Source organism: Crocodylus porosus, unplaced genomic scaffold, assembly GCF_001723895.1.
Source record: "Crocodylus porosus isolate Cpor-Errol unplaced genomic scaffold, CroPor_comp1, whole genome shotgun sequence".
In the NCBI taxonomy this organism is placed as follows: Eukaryota; Metazoa; Chordata; order Crocodylia; family Crocodylidae; genus Crocodylus; species Crocodylus porosus.
Window position 1 is genome coordinate 18,044,227 of NW_017728926.1, and position 19,782 is coordinate 18,064,008.

At 49.2% G+C, this 19,782-nt stretch overlaps 1 protein-coding gene across 1 annotated transcript in view; it reads left to right on the forward strand.

The window, feature by feature from the left end:
- The window catches only part of TMEM201 (transmembrane protein 201), a 54,120-nt gene that overhangs the window by 12,013 nt on the left and 22,325 nt on the right, over positions 1-19,782 (forward strand). The window contains 6 exon segments of the mRNA XM_019541644.1: positions 287-403; positions 617-811; positions 5,633-5,809; positions 6,513-6,904; positions 7,526-7,729; positions 18,961-19,184. Coding sequence (XP_019397189.1) covers positions 287-403; positions 617-811; positions 5,633-5,809; positions 6,513-6,904; positions 7,526-7,729; positions 18,961-19,184 — 1,309 coding nt within the window.

The window sequence follows — 19,782 nt, forward strand, 5'->3', positions numbered from 1 at the left end:
CCTCCTGGATATGTGCCAGCCTAATTTTCTCAAACAGCTTGCCTAGGATCGAGGTAAGACTAACTGGCCTATAGTTTCCTGGGTCCTCCTTCCTGCCTTTTTTGAAGATGGGGACCATGTTGGCCCTCTTCCAGTCCTCCGGTACCTCACCAGAGCACCACGAGTCCTATTGCTGGAGGCTGCATGGAATAGGATCGCTGGCTCCAGGCACGTGCATGCTCCTGCATCTTCCTGTCTAAGTAGCTGTTCTGTTTGATGTCACCTTGTTTCTATTTCTGACAGGAAGAAGCCCACGCATGTGACTGTGAACTGTTGGTTCTGTAACCAGGACACAGTGGTGCCATACGGGAATCGCAACTGCTGGGACTGCCCCAACTGCGAGCAATACAATGGCTTCCAAGAGGTACTGCACTTCTTCCAGTTTGGCCCTTGTTTTATTCCCTGCTCTTACCGAATAGGGTAGGGTAAGGGCCAGCAACTTTCTCAGACCTCAGGCTGGAACAACCTGGCTCCAATCAATTGCAAGCCAAGTGACTTCAGCAGGGCGGGGTGAGAGGTAGAGGACACCTGGCTCTAATTTACCAGCTGACCACTTTCTTCCTTTGCTTCCTGGCAGAATGGAGACTACAACAAGCCCATCCCTGCCCAGTACATGGAGCACCTGAACCATGTTGTGTCGGGCGCAACCACCTTCTGCGACCCCACCAAGCCCCAGCAGTGGGTGAGCAGCCAGCTCTTGCTGTGTAAGAAATGCAACAACCACCAGACCATGAAGATTAAGCAGCTGGCATCCTTCTCGCCCCGGGAGGAGGTAGGTGTTGGTTTGGGCAGATTCCCCTGTTCTTTGTGGGACATGGGGACTGGTCCCTGGTTCAAACCGTTAACACGTCTGGCGTTCTAGCTCTCTTTCAGTAGGTGGAGGATGGCCTTTAATCCTGATAAGGTTTTGTTAAGCTCTGGACAGCTGTAAGATGACTGAAATACCAAGACCCCATCTGTTGGCTCTCCCACAACCCCCCTGCGTCTCCAAGGAGTGACATGTGCCGTGGCTCTGAAGGGCTTATTCTCTATTGATTAGATCCTTGGGCAGCATTCAGCATGTCCACTGTAGCAGTCTCTAAATCGCCATCCCGCTGTCCTTGTCCTGGATTCCTCCATGATTACACCTGCCGGGCAGCAGAGCTGTTTCTTGCCTCGTCCCTGCCCTGCAGGTAACTTGTCCCCCGTTGACTCAAAGCAGGAGCACAGCTGGCAGTGTCTCTGCGTGAAGTGCCTGCCCCAGTTATTTGGGACGCCGTGACAACCGGGTGATGATGCAGACAGGGAGTTTTCGCTCTGCCCCACATACACAAAGAGCTTTTTGTCCCAGGCCTTTAAAAAAACTGAACTCTGATGGCAGAGTCCCGGATGAACAGTCAAACAGGTCCCCCTTGAGGTGGAACGCAGTGAGCAAGACCTTCCTTGGAGAGCATGATTTTTCGCATCCTGTATTAGGAGGGATCCTGGCTGCTGTGGCAGCTTAAAGAGAACTTGACCCGCTCTGAACCTTCATCTCCTCCTTCATATTCTGAGCCCAGAGATGGGAGAACCTGGTTGCTTTCCTGGAGACTCTCTCTCCAAGTGCAGCATTGTTTTCTAGTCTACATTTTCTAGAATATCTGCTTGCTTCTTGGCCTCTTGTGGGCTAAGATCAAGTGAAGTGACCCAGACTATTGTGTTTCTGTTGCTACCACAGCACAGTACAGGGGTTCCCTACCAGAACCATTGTTCCTACCCCAGTTAGTAATATAGAAAAGACAGGGTGCTTGTAACCCACTGGCTGAGAATCCCCAACCTCTCTCTTCTTCTAATGATTAATTCTCTATTCTCTATTAATTCTGCCAGCCAAATTCTTTCCATTTTTCCTCCTGGGTACCCCTTGCTTATCTCCCACCCTGGCATTCTCATCCTACCAGTGTTGGAGCCTGGCAGTCTCTCCCCTCGCCTTCAGCAGTTGTTTAGCTGACCTGCACATACTCCTTCTCTTTAATCCTTCTTCGAGTCAATCCCTTTGGCCTCCTCATTATTTCTGTAGCTCTTTGAACTCGCTGTTTAATACTTGCGCTTCCACAGCCTTCTGTGCAGGGCTTCACCGATCACGTGGTTTCCCTGCAGAATAGGGAAGGGAGAAGGAAATCATCCCTCAGCCTGCCAGAGGGCAAAGTGCTGCATCTGCCTAACTGTGCAGCAGCACAGTGCAACCAGCCAGAGTGGGAATGCAGAACAATTGCAGGTCTGATTGGAATTGGCAGGGGGAATTTGAGGTGGAAAGAGTTGAATTGCCCATATTGCAGTATGGCCCAGAAACCAGAGCCAATGCCCTCACCTGCTTAACACAAATCACTCTGGGATTAAAATCATACTCAGGACTTAAGTATTTAGTCTCGTAGGAAAAACAGCACTGTACCAGCACAAAACCAAAGTCCCTGAGGGAAGAGTTCTGCCTGCATCTCCTTCAGAGGTTTCCCATTTGGGTACTGAGCGTGCTTCTTGCTGCTTCGCTTGGGTAGAACAACTCCGTGGCAGCCCTCAAGCCTGGTGTTCTGTTCGATGGGGCCTCAATTGAACTGCTGTCATCGTGGCGCCGAGGTTAGACAAAAAAATATCATCCAGCTTATTCTTCTCCTAGGAGCATTTGGCTCATCTCCATGCCTTTGCACGGCAATGAGGGGTCAGCCTTTAGAGCTGCTCTTAGCTTTGCTGCTGAGTGACTTCAGAGGAATCTACCTTAGTGCTCCTTTTGCTGCATATGGAGGGTGGTACAAAGATGGGTAAAGGGCTTTCTCCTTGTTATAACTCCATCCCTGTGAAGTGTCTCATTCTCAACCTCTTCCATGCCTTGGCTTTACCCCAGATTACAACAGAGATGCCAAGCTGGAGGATTGTTTTTGCTGGGGGGCGGGAGTGCTCGAATCTAGCCTTTTTCATGTAATTGGGACCTGCTTAATCAGCATGTCTGCCAGGGAGCTGGTTTAAACTCATTGTTCATCCTGAGTAAGGATGCCTCTGGGCAGCTTCTTAGTGCTTGGATTTGTCTTGTGGTTCTGTCCACACGCTCCTGAAACAGCAGCTGTTGCTGCGTTGGTAGCCAAGGTATTATCTGTCTCGCCCTGTCTGTTAATTTGCTGCTTTCACACCAGCTATGCTGCTTGGGTCTGCATGTGAAATGGCTCTATCCTTATACAGTGCTTCCTCCCAAAATAACAGGACTGCTCAGTAACTCCTGCTGCTGCTGCTGCTGCTGCTGTGCATCTTGTCAGACACCTGGATTTACCCAGCTGGAAGTGAAAGCTTTCCCAAGGAGCACTGTGGAGCCCTCAGGGCAGTTTTGTTGCACTTATCTCAGCCTTGAAAGCACACAGGCAACAGAAGCATGGTCACCCCCCTTTACCATTGAGCAGTGGGGTGAGTGGGCAAGTGGCCAGTCTAGGGTGAAACTGTGCACTGGTGGGAGAAGTAGAGATGGGATATAGATCTGTTGTCTCCCATGCTGATGCCCTGTCCTGTGGGTAACATTGCCTCCTGCTTGGAGAAAGGCCTGGATCTTTCATTTTCCCCAAGTGCTCTGGACAACCCCGCTGCTTTCTAACCCCCCCCCCCCCCCCAGCTCTACCTCTTTTGTTTTTCCTAATTTCTGCCTATTTACACTCACTGACATCCTGTCATACTTTTAGCTTCTCTTATTCCTTGGAGTCCCAGACCAGCAGAGACTTCCTATGCCTGAAGAAGGGTGACTGTACCCAAAAGCTTGCTAAGAACTTTTTTCCAACTATTCAGTTAATCTAATACAAGATGTACAAAAAACTAGAACTCTTGGTTCCAAAATGAGACCTTTTATTAGACCAGCTGGGACCAAGTTGTTTTAGACTAAGTTCACCCCTATTGGTATTTTCTTGGTATTACCTATTGGTAATACTTGGTATTAGACCAAGTACAACCATGATAAAAGATATCATCTACTCAAAGAACCTTGCGTGCCTATGTCCTTAGACCAACACCGTTATAACCAAAAACCCTGGACCACCCAGGAACTCTATCCCCTGCTGCCCAATGCCCAAGCCTTTGCAGCAGTACCTGCGAGGGGGAGCATCCTGGATCAAACTCCAGCCTTCTGCCACCCCTACTCCAGCTGAGGGTGTTGCCCCATATTCCCAGCTCTGACCTTGGATGCCATTTGTATTGTACCATTTTGCCTTTGTACCAGAAGAGGGAGAGCTCATCCCAGCTCATCTCCTGTGCAGGCCTGGCCTGGTATGGGGATAAATGCCAACCCCAGACTGACCACTCTGAATTGCAGCAGCCACCCTGCTCTGCCAATGAGAAGCACCACACCTTATGGACCTCACACCTGTGTGTAGGAGAGCTCCAGTAAGGTCTACAGGCTATGGTAGGAGCAAGGAACAAACCTGAGGCAGAACCAGAGCTTGGAAGCTGCCTTGGGCCTGGGGTGCTTTGTGCAGTTGTTTTTGAAATGTCCTTAAAGCTGAAGCCATGGCTGGTCAAGCAGGCTGCCCTGCCCTGGCTGGGAGTACCAGCTTACTGGGGTGCCCAGTGCTGTACTCTGAACCATTTGCAGAGAAATATACTCCCTCTGTTGGGCCTCTGGAAAGACAACTGGCCCCAAACTGGCTCGTCCCTTATCCCCTGCTTCTCTGCTCTTCTTCTCTCCCAGTTTCTCAGGCTGCTTGAACAAAGGTGCTCGTGTCCCCCCAGACTTCCTAGGCGTTAGTGTGGTGTGCTGGTTGACCCTGAACAAGGCACTTAACCTCTGCTATTCCTGCTTTTCCTCCCTACCCTGAAAACCTGCCCAGAAAGTATCCCTTGCACCTGGGAAGCTTTCCTCCCACAGGCAGGAGGGAGTGCTCAGGTGCCTCCACTTGCTCAACACCAAGTGGAAGATTTTGCAGGGGGAGAGGGGGAAGCAACAGCTATAAGGGTAGAACAGAACCCTACCCTACAGGACCCATGAAAATCTTCAAGGGGAGCATGAGGACATGTGCTGTGGCCCTCCCCATCCTGGCTTCCCTTCATCAGGACAGGAGAAATGTTTTGGCAGGCAGTGGTTCTTTCAACACGAGTCAGGACAAGGGTCCCGGCACAGCCTGGGGGCGGAGATGGTGCTGAAAGCACTCTGGGAACCACTGTGATGAGTGATGTGTCCGCCCCAGTGATGGTGATTAAACGCACCCTCCTCATGGGCATTTTTGATTAAACAATGATTTATTGCGCTGATGCAAGCCAGGCATTTGTGCCAGTGGTGGCTTCTGAGTAGAGCCAGGGTTGGGGAGGGAGGCTACTTGTTGCTCTCTGGGGATGGGGGCCTGAGCAGGTGATTGCCTGCTAGGGCCCTGCTATCAGACTTGGGGATACCTCATCCCCCCCAGGTGTAATGGCAGAGATTGATCCTCCATTTTAGCTGTAGCATCAGTGTGTCCTCGGATGCTGTAGTGGAGAGACCTTTCCTGTGGATTGTGCGTCTTGTTCCCAGCTGAGCCAGGACTTGGGCCTGATGCCAGGGTGCTGTTAGAGCACAGCATCTGTATGGGTAGCAGGTGTGTTAAGCTTCATCTGCTTCCGTGTCCTCTCTCCCAAGGGTAAATATGATGACGAGATTGAGGTGTATAAGCACCATCTGGAGCAGACCTACAAGCTGTGCCGCCCGTGCCAGGCCGCTGTGGAATATTACATTAAACACCAGAACCGACAGCTCCGGGCACTGCTGCTCAGCCACCACTTCAAGCGCCGTGACTCTGACAAGGCCTTTGCTCAGGTACGTGGCAGAAGGTGGGTGGCAGGTGGAGGAGAGTGGCCAACGGTGCCCTGCCAAATATACAGCCCCAGGATCGGGTGTGGTAGGAGGAGGGTGTCAGCACTAGGAGCTGTGATGGGATGGGGTTTTGAGCCCTGGAGTGCCAGGGCTGCAGGAGAAACATCACTCCTGGCTCAAGCTGGGCATGGGTCTAGCATGTGGTCTTGCGTTGACTTGGTAGAACTCCCCCTTTGCCTGCAAAAGGCTGAGAGAGTGTAACCTTGTTTGTGCCAGGCAAGGGGCTGAAACCAGGCTGTGCCCTCAAGGCCTCTTGACCCTTTTATTATTGGCACCACTTTGAGGGGCATCACCAAATGCTGGGAGGGGGGCACCCTGAGAAGAGCAGGGGGGATAGAGGTGAGGAGTGGGAAGGAATGATAGGAAGAGGGACATGTGAAGATGGCAGGATTTGGGGAAATGAGAGCAGAGTGAAGAGGGGATAGATGCGATGAAGTTGGATTTCACCTTCTAGAATCCCCTGCCAATCCCCGCCACTCCTCAGTTCAGCCACCACTTGCTATTTCAGTCCTGTACAGTATAGCAAAGATGCCTGGCTCTCCCCCAGGTCAGGTCAGTGTAGACCTGTCTGGCAAACTCCCTTCACAGGTGCCACCCACTTCGTTCTGTTGGTAACCAAAGGGCACTATCCTTCATCTTTTTGCAGACCTTTTGCTCATCGTCTTCCTCCACACCTGTGACCACCCCTGCTCAGGTGATAGTCTTACGGTTCCTGGCCTTCCTCAGCTGTATGTTCCTTGTCCTGCTGGCCTTATGTGGGCCAGGCGACCCCTTTTCCCGCAAAATTGCACCCCCTACTCCTATCTCTTCTGGCCCGATGGCCATTGGGAACATGACTGGAGGGAGCCCAGCAACAGCTTCGGATAACAGCACCCTTCTGGAGGTCACAGGGTGGTGGGAGCTGCTTCACCTGCTTCCAGAGCAGATGATGGAGAACTTGAGCGTTGCTTGGAGGTACGGGAGGAACCATCAGATGGCAGTTGTCATCCTTGGACTGCTCACCTGCCTGTTAGCCATGCTCCTGGCTGGACGGATCAGGTGAGCACACCTCAGCGTTTCGGGTGCCATCAGAAGACCTCTTGAGATCCAGATGGGTGCTGATTTTTCTTTTTACAGTGGCCCTATTCTTCTGTGATCTCATGCTTTGTGGCTTAGCAGAAAGCTAGGAATGCAGCCTTCCACTTGTATTACTAGCTGTCCACCCAGCCAACTGAGTTGAGAACTGAGCTCTATTCTGGCTCCACCATGGACTTTTTGTCAGCCTCTACCCCAGTTTCTTCCCCTGTACAAAAGGGGACGATGAGAGACCCACTTTTCTGATGATCAGTGCTAGAAAGTGTTCCTGTTCTGTGGCTAGCAGTGGCTGCTTCAGGTGAGGTCTCCCATGTGCTCAGTCTGTGGGAGAGGATTCCCAGTGTGCTAATGAGGGTGCAAAGGGCCCTCTTTAGGGTAAAGAGTTGTGAGACAAAGGGGAAGGACCTAGATAATCCTAATGTAACCATGGCCTGAACTCTTAGGAGCAAACAAACCTCTTTGTAGGCTGGTGAGCTACAGGAAGGCGAAGTGGCTGGGACAGTAACATGCTGGAGCTGTGCTTGTCTCTGTTCTGGGTGACCTGGTTTGCAGGTGGCTTGGCTCTTATGTGCTGCCTTGTTTCAGGCTCCGGAGAATCGATGCCTTTGCCTCGGTCCTGTGGTTCCTGCTGATGGGCCTGCACGTGGTGGAGAAGTACCTGAAGACGGATGTACCCACCTGGCTGGACACGGCTAAATTCGGCACCACGTCCCTGTGCTGCCTGGTGGGCTTCACTGCAGCGGTGGCCACGCGGAAATCAACAGGCCAGCGGAGATACCGGCCCCGAAGGTCAGAGCCAGAGCAGTGACGCTGGGGGAAGGAGGAAAAGGCCTTGTGAACTCTGTGCGACTGGTGCTTCTGTTTCCTCTTTATTTCCCTCCTTTTTATTTTATTTTTTTCCTTTCCTTTTTTTCTTTTTCCCTTTTTTCTCCCTAGAAATACAGTGAAGATCTTTCCTCCTTTTTTCCGCTCTCACTTCCTACCGAGCCGGCTGCTTGTAGCATTTCTGCCACTGGCACTAGCTGAGGAAGCTGCTCCTACTGCCTCCATCTTCCCTCTTCCTGAAACCTGCATCAGTGGTGCAGAAAATCCAGCCCCCAAAACCAAATCTTCCAACAGCTGCTTCACAGACTGCTCCATAAACACAGCCTCATCCCCATTCAGCTCCTCCAGCCAAAGAGATTGAGTGCTGCTGTCCTCACTGCGCGTCCATCTAGCTAGTCACAGCGGGATCCTCTGCCCTCCTCTTCCCAGTGGCAGTGCCATGTTCAGTGTCCTGATGGCACCAGGCGTTTTTACCTCGCTGACGGGAATGTGCTTCTGGATTCCAGCTCGTTTTCCTGCCTCTGCATGGCTGATCCCAAATAGAAAACGGTGGGAGGGGAAACAGAAGCAATCGTTAAATAACCTACTTCCGCTCACCCTCCATTGCATAGCTTTACTTATTGTCATGCCCTTTGCTCTGCAGTTGTGCAGTAGCTGTTACCCCAAATAGGAAGAGCTCCTTAGGTGCTTTTACTGGAACTATTATTCATTTTAGAGGTGCTTTAGAATTTTTTTATATATATATATAATAATTTTTTTTTTTTTAGCTCAGGTAGTTCAATTGGTGCAAAATCTTCAGCTCTTTCAGAGCTGCTCTCCACACTTGCGTGCTTATTTTTTTAAAAAACCTAAACAGAAGTATAGTGAGAAATGCTTCTGCCCTTTTCCTCTGCTCCTGTAGCCCTAGGCCTAGTCTACACTACAATTGGGCCTGCAGAGGACCTCACGGAGAGCTTCTCTGTGGCAGCAATGTCATCCTTTCTGCCAGCACTTGCATCACCTCTGCTGAGTGGACTAAGGCTTTTGCTGGCAGGGGGCGTGTAAAAACACTCCCACACCTTCTGTTGACTGTAGACCCTTCAGCAATTGTTGCCTTACACGGGTGCACCGGCTTCTGTGGTGGAGCCCTGTAGAGCAACTGTACTCACGGTGGGGGGTGCGGGGGGTGAATGCACCCTGGTAGCTGGGTGATGGTGGTTGGTATCTGCGGGCAGAGGTGAGCCCAGTCTCTGGCCACTGCTGACATCTAGATGGTGCTTCACTGAACAGGCTTTCAGCCTTTGTCACCATGAACAGCCTTACTCCAATCCATGTCTTCCTCTGCGTTCAGGGCCCCGGACTGGAGGAGATACTTGTGTGGGTGGAATTCAGGGTGGTGGAGCTTGATGGGTGGGAAATGAGACTTGGGGTCCATTGTGCTATCCAGGTGCTCGTGCAGGTTTGTGAAGGCATGGCAAGGGAGGCCAGACTTCTCAAAAAGGGGAGCGTGCAGGATGTAGCTTCCACATTGTTTTGACAGGTCACTCCATGAAATCGTTGGAGAGCTATTGATTGGGACAGTGGGGAAGGGAGGAACTTTCATTTGCTTGGGTGTTTGCAAAATGAGTCTGTTGGAATTTGCAGGTTAGATGTTCCAGGGTCTCCTGCGCTGGCTGACATGTAATGCTGCGTTTGCTCTCCAGTCTAAGCATAGGCATGGAGTAAGGCAGATTTTTAAAAAGGGGTTTGCAACGTTGTCTAGGAGCTTCCTCTTATTAAAGTGTTGCTTCTGCTTCTGCCTTTTAGTTACAGAGCTGTGTATGGTGCTGCCATCCTGAGAGTTTGATGCAGATGAAATGATCTTGTACTTACTGTGCATTTCGTTTATTGAGCTCTCTCCCCTGATGCATGCTAAGTCGTCTGAACAGAGTTCCCGCCTGGAAGTATCTGGGTCTCCCACCAAGGCTCTGTGCAAAGCTGTGAGACCAGGGCAGCTGAAGGAAACACTCTCAGATGTTCTTAATTACTTAGTTCTTTGCTGTAGTTCTTCTCCCAAGTAGTGTTCACCATAATAGCAATAGCATGATAGCGCCCCGTGGGGATCTGTTAGCAGGAAGCCAAGTCCAAGTGAGTCAAGCTTGGAATATAGAGGTGCATGTACACATACAGTAAGGGCGATGCAATAAACTCCAGCGCAGTTTGCACGAGAGTCAACTGCTCTTGAGCACAGCATCTGCATGTGTGCCTGGAACCACAGCACATTGAGCCAGGGTGGAGCAGTCTCGAGCTGACAGGGAGCCCGGAGGATCAGCCCCAGGCTTGAGGTGGCAGCAGCAGAGGGGCCAGCTGGGGTACAAGGGCAGTGGTGTGGGGCTAGGCAACAGGCAGCCCCTTCACTTTAGCACCCTCATGCCCCAGCCAGCCCCTCTCACGGTCTACACGTGCGTTTTGGCAGAGTAAATTACTCTGCTATAGGGTAGTATTGTCCCCAACAGTACTGTCTTTTGGTGAAGTTAATTTACTGTATCCTAATACTGGCACACGTGTGGGCTGTGATGCTTTGCTTTACTGCAGAGCTAATTAGTCAATTCTGCAGTAAAGCGCATGTGTAGATGTACCTTAGAAACAGTTATGTGCCTGTAGCTTCATTGGCTGTCACATCAGGCCTGAAACAACATGCAGTGACAGGAAGTAGGTGCACAGACCTACTTACCTTGAGGTCTCTTGCAGAAATATTTCATTGGTGCTTTTGGGTAACATCACTTTCCAGGTGCCTTTTCTTTCTACCTTCCAAATGGCCCATAACTCTAATGCCCACGAGTGGAGCTGGCCTGAAAACTGTAGATCTTCATGTGCACAAAGCCAGGCTTTTCATTTCAATCTCGCCATCATTTTTTTTCAACCCTCACCTCTAGGGTCACCTGCCAGGTTGGCAAACCCAGTTTCTATTACCTGTTCAGTCCCTGCACTCTCTGACTGCCAGTTAGGGGCAACTGGTCTTATTGCAACCATGAAGCTGGAGTTCTGAATGAAAGGATTTGTTTTTCAAAGTAACTGCTGTGAAGAGGCACATGGGTTCACTGCAAGTGGTTTTCCCTACATCTTGCTTCCTCCCACCTCTAAAAATAGAGTTTAGTGAAAGAAGTCTTATTTCTAATAAATAAAACAAGACAAGGTACCTGTCTGCTCACTCTACCTAGTCTTGGACCATTTGTCAACCTTCATGTCGGTGCCAGTGCTAGTGTGTTCATTTCCAGATAAACTGCTTGGTGGTCTAAAATGGGCAAATCCATCAATTAATGGTAGACATTTACCACTGTAAGCGGGTTGGGCACAAACATGTGATTAACACACAACTAAATCAAATGCAATACTGGCTTACCCATTCTGCAAATAATGCATTCAAGACTTAAACTCTGTTTAACTGAGTATCTTGTATTTCATTTAATAGCCACTATGTTCTCTTCTCTTTTCCTGGACACCTTCCAGGATCCCCAGGAAAGTCTGTGCACCAAAAGCCTCAAGTTTTCACCCTGCTGCTGCCTTACCTGCTCAGCTTCTCTTTGGTTCTCACCTTGTTAAACATTTACTTTCCATTCTTCCCAGCTTGCTTGTCTCATCTCATGTTGAGGTTGGCTGAAGGTGACCATTTTGGGTCTCACGTGGAATACTTTTTTTTTTTTTTTTTAAGCAAGCTGCCACATGAATACTCTCTCCTTTTTTATTTTTAATTCTGTTATTCCGCAGTTTCAACTAAAGCTGATACCACCACCCAGCTTCAGTAGACTTGCCTAGCATCCTTGGTGAGACTCTGGGAGAGGAGGGAAAATTGTCTGTATAAAAAGCAGGTTTTTCGTTTTGTGGGGGGTGTTTCCAGAAGGGTTTAACTACTTTGGCCCAGGATATTTGACTAGAGCCACTGATGTTCAACTCAAGCTTCTGGGATTTTTTTTTTTTTTTTTTTTTTTTAAATTCATAGCAGTTTTGAACTACTCCGGCCCTTAAAGGAACTTGGTCTGGCATAGTCTCTACCCATCTGCACCTGACCACCTTGATCAGGGTTAATCAGCTTTTGAGCCCAGAGCAGCGCAGGGTGTCGTTCCCTGCAGATGTACGGAAATCTTGTGCTAAAGGAATATACTGATTTTAGTTTCAGGAAAGCAGACTGCTGACCACTTCAGAGCTAGTAGAATGGGTCGTCTTAGTGGACCCAAAGGTTCAGCAGCTGATACAATGGTTAGCTGCTAGTAAAAAGCCTCCTTGCTCCAGTGAGACAGATCTTTGCTGCTTTTTTGGCATCTCTTCCAGCATCACAGGGTCAGTTGAAGTGATGCCAAGATTGCTGTTGAAGCATTTTCCCACAGCTGCACTCAGCCCACTGCAGGGCACAGGCCTTTCCAGCAGACTGCTCTGCTTCCAGTCTTCTGCAGGGCAAATCCGGCCTCCTCCTGCCCCGCTGGAAGAGGTTTGACTTCTCCTGTATGGCTGCTTCTAAAGGCACAAGAACCTGCCATGCATCCTCCCAGCAGGAGGTAGTTTGGACAGGGGGTGCAAAGGCAATAGAAACCATTCTGGCAGGTGCCTCTCTCTCTAGTTTTCACTCCAAGCAACAGCCTTGTTTGTTTCCTGATACCACGGGGACGTTCAGTGGCAGCTTGAGCAGAAATGCCTTCACAGGCTCTTTACCCACTTCTCTTCCTGGGGCCAATAGGTCCAATGGCAGGTCTCAACTAAGGCTTTATATGGTCCTGAGTCTCCTGGCAGATGTCCTGCTCTGAGCCACACCTTCTCCCTTTTCTCTGTGCCACAGCCCTCATTTCTCTCTCCACAGACATGTCCTGCCTTTCTGCACCTGCATCCAGCTCTTCTCTGGAGAAACCTTTATGCTGCACGCCTGGAAGTGTCACATCGCTTAAAGATCAGTCACACCAGATCCCAGCTTTGCTTGTTACCTTGCTGTGTGCTCTTGTGGCACATGAGAGTGTTTGTTTGTGTGTGTGTGTACACATGCATGCATGTGCACACCCTAAAAACCAGGAACGAGTGGCCAGTAAGATAACCGAGAGGAGCTGACATATAGCTACTACTACAGAAATATTTGTACAGTTGGTGCCAATCTATATAAAAACTGCAGGTGGCCAAAATTTCTTGATCTTGCTAACATGTTAACCACCAGCAAGGAAGCGTGAAATTTGCCTGAAGTTAATCACTGAAACACCCAGACAGCGTGAAATATCCCGTCATGATGATTTCGCATGTCAGGGTATTAAGAGCTAATTCAGGGTCTAGCTGGGCTGATGGCAGAGCCCACGGTGCTTTTAACTGTCTGTCAAGCTTCAAACTGCAAGAGAGGCTTTTAGAAAATGCCAGCAAGCAACTTGTCAGGAACACCAAAGAATCTGTTACAGTCGCCTTCCTGTCATGACCCTGGGTGTCTCGGCAGGTGTGCACAGCTGCTCACAGCTGCCAAATCACTTTTTTTTTAAATCAAGTCCTAAAAGGTAGCGAGAAATAACTGAGCTTGTAGCGTGATTTGCAAAGTGGTTCATCTCTGTCACTGTCAAGCAGTGGTCTGTCCTGCTTTCCTTTTGCTCTTCTTGCCTATCTTGTCAGCTCTTGGATGCAGGATGCTCTCAGAAGCTGACTGGTGCAGAGCCTGTTAATATCCCTCGATCAGATTGTTTAGGGCAATAAAAGAAGGGGGTGCAATTAAATCTGGCACCCAGCCAGTCAGTATTCTGACTGTGTTTGCAAAAATACCGACTTTTGGGGAGGGGGAGAGGGGAAGTGTCTTCCCGTGGTCTACTAAATCTATCTTGCTGTCTGTCGTAGGGTCATTCTAGTCTGTTCCTAACAGTTGGCCACGCTGTAACCTCAGTACTCAAGGTGCTTTGCTCATCTCGAGCTTCCTGTCATGCCTCGGTTTAGCCCGAGTAGCTGAGCCTGCAGGAAAGCTTGTGGTGGTCTCCAGGTCCTTGCTGGGTTTTTCAATCGCCAGTAGAGCGGTTCTCAGCTTAAACACCTGCTGGCACAGGTGTGTCTCTCCACAGCCCCTTTTTGGTGTCTGGATTGGAGCTGCTGTACACCAGCAGATCCAAGCTCAGGCCTACAAAATGGGGTGGGGAAAGACTGGTATTTATTAGCAGGATGCTGTGACTGTGCAGGGGGAGGAAGGCGAGGAGCTGGCCGTTGGCTTTGTGCTTCACTCGGAGCATGGCCTGCTGTCTTCAGAAAGGTGGACGGACTCTGCTTCTGGCTCTGTGCAAGCACCGAGGTGAGGTCCGGCACCTCTGTCCAAAGGCAGTGTTGCAGCCTGAGCAGCTGCAGTGACCACTGCAATGGTGTGATTGGTGAGAGAGGCATCTGTGTGGTGCCATTCCCTGGACACTAACTTCAACACTACACAACCCTGCCTCACTTGGGACCAACAGCTGTGCACTAGGGCAGAGCTGCCAGCACTCTTGTCCTGAGTTACCTACCAGTGAGCCTGGCTTGGTGTGAGGGGATACTTGGATGGTGCTTTTTTATTTCCAAGTGGCTTTGGAGACCCAGCCAAGGGAAGGCAGGGAGAGCACGGGACTTGGAGCAGAGGAGACCCCCTCAGCCCCTCCCCATCTCCTCCTGAAATCTTGTATTTAAATCTTTGCATGGAAACTGACCTCCTTATGGTTTTAATCTTGGCATATTTATCTCCTGCTTTTCCCTTCCCTTCTTGAGTCTGCTATACCCGTGCTAGTGGACAGAACTGGCTGTGTTGGGATAGGGAGGGGAGGGGAAGACCATATTTTATGTTGGTGTGTTTTTATTTAAAGTTGTGCTCTTGCTTTAAAGTACACTAAAATTGTGTGATGCTAATAATCCTGTTAGGCACAGTAGCTGATGCATATGGATGTGTATGTAGAGGAATTATTTATGCTCTATTATATATTATAGCTGGTGTTCTTTGCCCCAGATTTGGGGATTTTTTTTGTTCATGACATCTGGTGGGGGTGGTTCAGTGTCCAAGTGCTGCTTGTCAGTGCCCACCATCCAGCATGCACACCACAGGCGTGATCCTTGCAGGTGTCACTCCTCATGCTGGCACAGTAATAGCAGGTGCTCTCTTTAAGGGGACAGTGCTCGGTTCTGAAGTGTACTCCCCCCATGCAGAGCAATTGCTGGACTGGAGAGGTCTCCAGAGGGGCACGGGACAGTTCCAGTGGCATTGTCCCACCCCATGTGTGCCACTCCAGTGTGGCTAGGCTTGTGGCCTGGAGGGGAAGGGGAAACAAGTGGACATTACCCACCTAGGTCAATTGGTTGGGTGGGTGGCTAAAAATCCCTGTGGAGCATCCCTTCAGTACTTGGCTAGGTTCTTATGGGTGGCACGAGGGCTTCTTGCCGTGTTCTTGCTCCCCATGGCTCCTAAACCAAGGTGACTTCAGGGAAAAGGAATCCTTCTGGATGGGCAATGAGATTTTTGGGGATCACTTATACCAAGGTGGATGAAAGCTGAAAGGGGGCTGTACCCCGCTGCTTCCAGCAGACAAGTATGTTCACGTAACAAGTTACCTGGCCTCTATTTCCACTCACCCCTAAAGTGGTCAGATAAATGGGGTACCCATGGATCCACTACAGTTATCACCTCCTAGCAGTGGCCACTCCTGCCTCTCTCGGTCAGGAGCAGAGGTACTGTCCCGTGCAGTTTGCCTCGGATGGGATTGAAAGCTGGCCTCTTGTGGCCCTTGCTCTGGATTGAGGTGAGGCTCTGGTATAGAACAGGCCTGGTAGAAGGGGAGGTGGCTCTTCAGGGCCGCGTACTGTCCCATGTCACGTAACGGTTTTATTGAACATTTTATTTGGAAATATCTATGTAGCGGAGTTGTGGCTAACTGTCTAGTACCTTCCTACGCATTGTAAACACTAAGCATGATGCCCAAATCATGTGCGCAATGCCAAGTTTTGTAATAAACGGCTGCCGGGCCTTGACTTTCCAACAGCTGTCTGACTCCAGAGACTTTTTATTTTACTTTTCGCCACTGCCCCCTTAATTGGTACATCTGTGCCCAGCTCTGCATGCTTGCAAGCACCTTGGAGCAGCATAGTCCACAGCCATGGATGCTGTTAATCTAGAGTGAGCCAGAGAGCAACAATCACAGCTGTGTCCTATTTTTCTCACGTTTCGGGCCCACTGTGGGGGGTTATGACTGTCCTTCTGCATCTGCTTCAGAAAAGTGCTTAAATCCAGTTGTTGATCTCCCCAGTATCCATGCTAGGCTGCTTTTTCTAGCTGCCAAGCCATGCCTAGCTCTCCCCATCATGGTCTGGAAAGCAAGTATTGCTGGATGGTGAAAAAGAGATGGGTGCAGTGTAGAATGGGTAGGCTTTTGCAAACACAGTTACATTGGATGAGCTACAACTGATGGAAGGCTTGACTTTATTCAGAGCCTGTCAAAACTAGGAGTTCTTCTGAACTTGCCTTTGGTCAGCATGAAACTCTTGATGCACCAGTGGACTGGTTCTTTGCTAGCAAGCTCCTGTTCATAATAAATGATTCCTCTAAATATTGCTTCGGCTGTGTGGGACAACAGAAGCTTCTGACTGCGGTTTAGGGGATGGTGAGACTGTCAAGCAGCAAGGCCTAAGGGAAAGAAATGGAGAAATCTATTCCACATATTCTTGTAAGCCCTAGCCATGGGCTTGGGCATAGAAGCCTTTAAGTGATGGTGAGCGACTGCCTGTAAAATTTCCCTAAGATGGTAGTCTCCAAAAGCGGGAGAGCCGGGTTGGTTCCGTATGTGCAGGCGCAGCGAAGAGCTGCCTCGAGTCGGGCCCTTTGCCCCAAAATGTAGAACAGCAGGACCCAGCTGAAAACGGGGCTGAATGAGACTGGCCCCCTCACTGCTGTGACCACAGTGGTGTGCAGGGGGTATCTTACCTTTCTGACATGGATGATTTTTTCACGACCATTCATGTGTGTTCATTGAAGAGGGCTGCATGCTTCTGATCTGAAGCTGCTTGCTTTCTTGAATCCCTCAACTGCAGTGAGGGTTTAACCAATAGGACTGAACATACAAATAGGTGTTTTATTACAGACTTGCTCTGATTTCTGTCTTGGTAGAGCCCACCCTACTGTGAAGGACTGGTCTTTATTAAAATGAGTTTCTCACTCCACCTGGTTGCTTCTGTAATAGTGTGGGCGTTTATATCAAATTCCTACCAAAGACCCCAGACTTGGGGTGGAGGATGTCTTATGTAAAACAAAACCTGTTTTTGCTTATGATAAATTTTTAAACATATTCTTAAAAAGAAACCCACCAACACCTACGTGTATGCATAACACATGGTTTAGATACCACAACCTTCAACTTTTTTTGTCGTGGTATCAGAACAAAACCATATAGGCGCTCAAGTAGTTGTCTGAGCTGTGCTGATCACCTGAGCTATGCTTACACATCCAGGACTAATCACATCAGGATGGCCTGGAGGAAAGGAAGAATGCAGATGTGGAGGTGACGCTTCCAAGATTTGTTTTTAATTTGGTTTGTTTTTTATGAACCACTGTGAAGGTAGGTGGTAGGATTGCAACCTATGAGGCACCTCTACGAATTGCATAGCTTATTTATTACTACCACTCACCAGGCAACATGAAATTTGCTTAAATGTTTTCCTATGGAACATCCTTTCTGTGTCCATAAGAGCAACGGACTGGCATGCAACAGTGGGGAGTCATCACAGCTATGGGTATATGGGCTGTTCCTTAGCTGACGGTCATGCAGCAGCCCTCCCCTCCCCACCATACTGCAAGACACCTGGCGCACAGCATTTTACTTGCAGGATACCTTTGTTCAAAAAAGGTTTACAGTACCTGTATGACATCATTAATATAATTAACTGGGATAGAGAACTAGCTGGAGGACCTGGCCACTAGTGGACAAATCCCATCAAATTCACTTTCAGTATGACAACACTTAAGGTTTTAATTCTGCTATCTCGAGATGGAAAGACAAATGTGTCGATCTCTTCAGGTCCCATAACTGTTTTGGCAATCCCAAGCGTGCATCTGGTGGTGCTGTGTACTTGTGCATATCATACAGCATTCTAGTTATACACACAAGATCATGGTCTCAGCTGCTGTAAAAACAAAGGAGCTAGCCGGTGTTGGCTGGCATGAGAATCTGCCCCACCAACTTGTGAGGCTTGTATTAAAATGCAGGTTTATCTAATTCATTAGGAAAAATTCCTCTAAACTCTAAATATGGACTCCTCTTTTACATCTCCTGTCCTGAGCCTGAACAACCTTATGGATTGCTGCATACCCTGTAATGAAACAACACTAAAACCTAAAACGTATAGCCATTTTCATAGTGTTCCCTATCCAAAAAGGTATGAGCAGCATGTTACTCCAACTGTTACCTCTCTCTTCCCAGATCTAAATGTATACTGCAACAGCCTAAATAAGCCAGTTAGTCATGTTGGCTACCACTGTTTGACTGCGGGGAACAGCGATGCTTCCAAATATGAGAGGAACAAACTGGCAGAAGCCTGTAATTTAACATACAAAGAACTCTTAAGACCCAAGATTGGTATGGGGAGACAGGTGAAAGGCAAAGGCAACAGGGGATCTGCTGAAGGAGGCAACAGGATGGCTTGTTAAGATGTTTACAGAGCAAGACTTTCCCTGTATGAGAGATCCGCGCTCCATTAACCTGAAGGATGCGACTTCTAAAGCGATGCTACCCCATACAGTGGTCATGTACTTCGTGTTTAAGGTTTGGCTGAGTTTTGGTTTAGCTTCAATCAGGTCCTAGCCTGATTTAAAAGCAATTGCAGTAAGAGTGCCCACACAGGGATTTGCACTGGGTTACACACTTCTAGTTAAATAGATGCAATTTACTCGTGGAGACAAGGTCTTCACTTGGCTGAGCTGCTCTAAATGGCATGTAGGCAGCCCCTGTGCTGAGCAGAGGAAGATGGACTGAGTGGATTTCTCTGGGTGCTGCTGGAATAGACAGTTTGGGTCAGGGGCGTTATTGCTGCCAAGTATTTTGGCACAGTGGTCCCTGATGAGGCTGTCTAGGTTCTGGCACAATGCTGTTGCCCCCAACGTGCATGAATCTGGTTAAATATGCTGCTGAGCCCAGAGGGATTCCTTGGTACGTGGTCAAAAACTCAGGAAAGGAGATGCAGGAATTTCCCCATTCTGAATGTCTGTCTATCATGCATGTCGTTTACAGGTATCTTTCTGGGGATCTGGTCACTCCGTTTCCCAACGGCACTGGGATTGGCTTCCCTTCTTCCACTACTTCTCCATCTCTCTTCATCCCAACGCCTCCCAGTATCCTCCAGCTGACAAACCAGCAGCTCTTCAGATCCCCGCGCAGGGCTTCCTCCTCTTCGCTCCCTGGACGTCTGAACAGGGCCCTGTCTCTGGGCACCATCCCTTCCCTGGCCAGGGCAGGTAAGGCATTTCACCATGGGTCTAGATCTGATGGGCTGAAAACACAGCTGTGCTGCAGCTCAGGTGTGATGGGGTCATAGCACTCTCCCCGCTATAACGGGAACGCACTTATTGCCTTAGCATATTAAGCCTAGTTAGGCATTGTTGCTATGTACCTCTTGTAGGCTGTTACAGCAGGATGAAGAGTGCTACCAGTTCAGAATAAATAGCTGCATGGCGATGGCAATGCCAGGACAGAATGGATATATCTGTCTTGGGCTGTCTCTTACTGAGACTCGGTAGGAACTGATTTAACACGAACATCTTCCATGGCAAGAACTACATTGTTAATCCTTCCAGCTTGGCGCAGCACCTTCATAACAGCAACAGATCCCATAAACTGCAACACCTGTAAACTATTTCATAAGGCTTAGGAGACAGCTATCACTGAGGGTTATGTGTAAGTAAGTTTAGATTAGTTTTGATCCAGGTAATGCAGCAGGGTGTCTTGCATTGGTGCATTGCAATTGAGGCTCAAACTCTGGGGGGGGGTTTCTTTTTTTGGGTGCCAGATAAAAAACTCCAGTGTCATTGCACCCTGTTTAATGCAAAAAAAAAA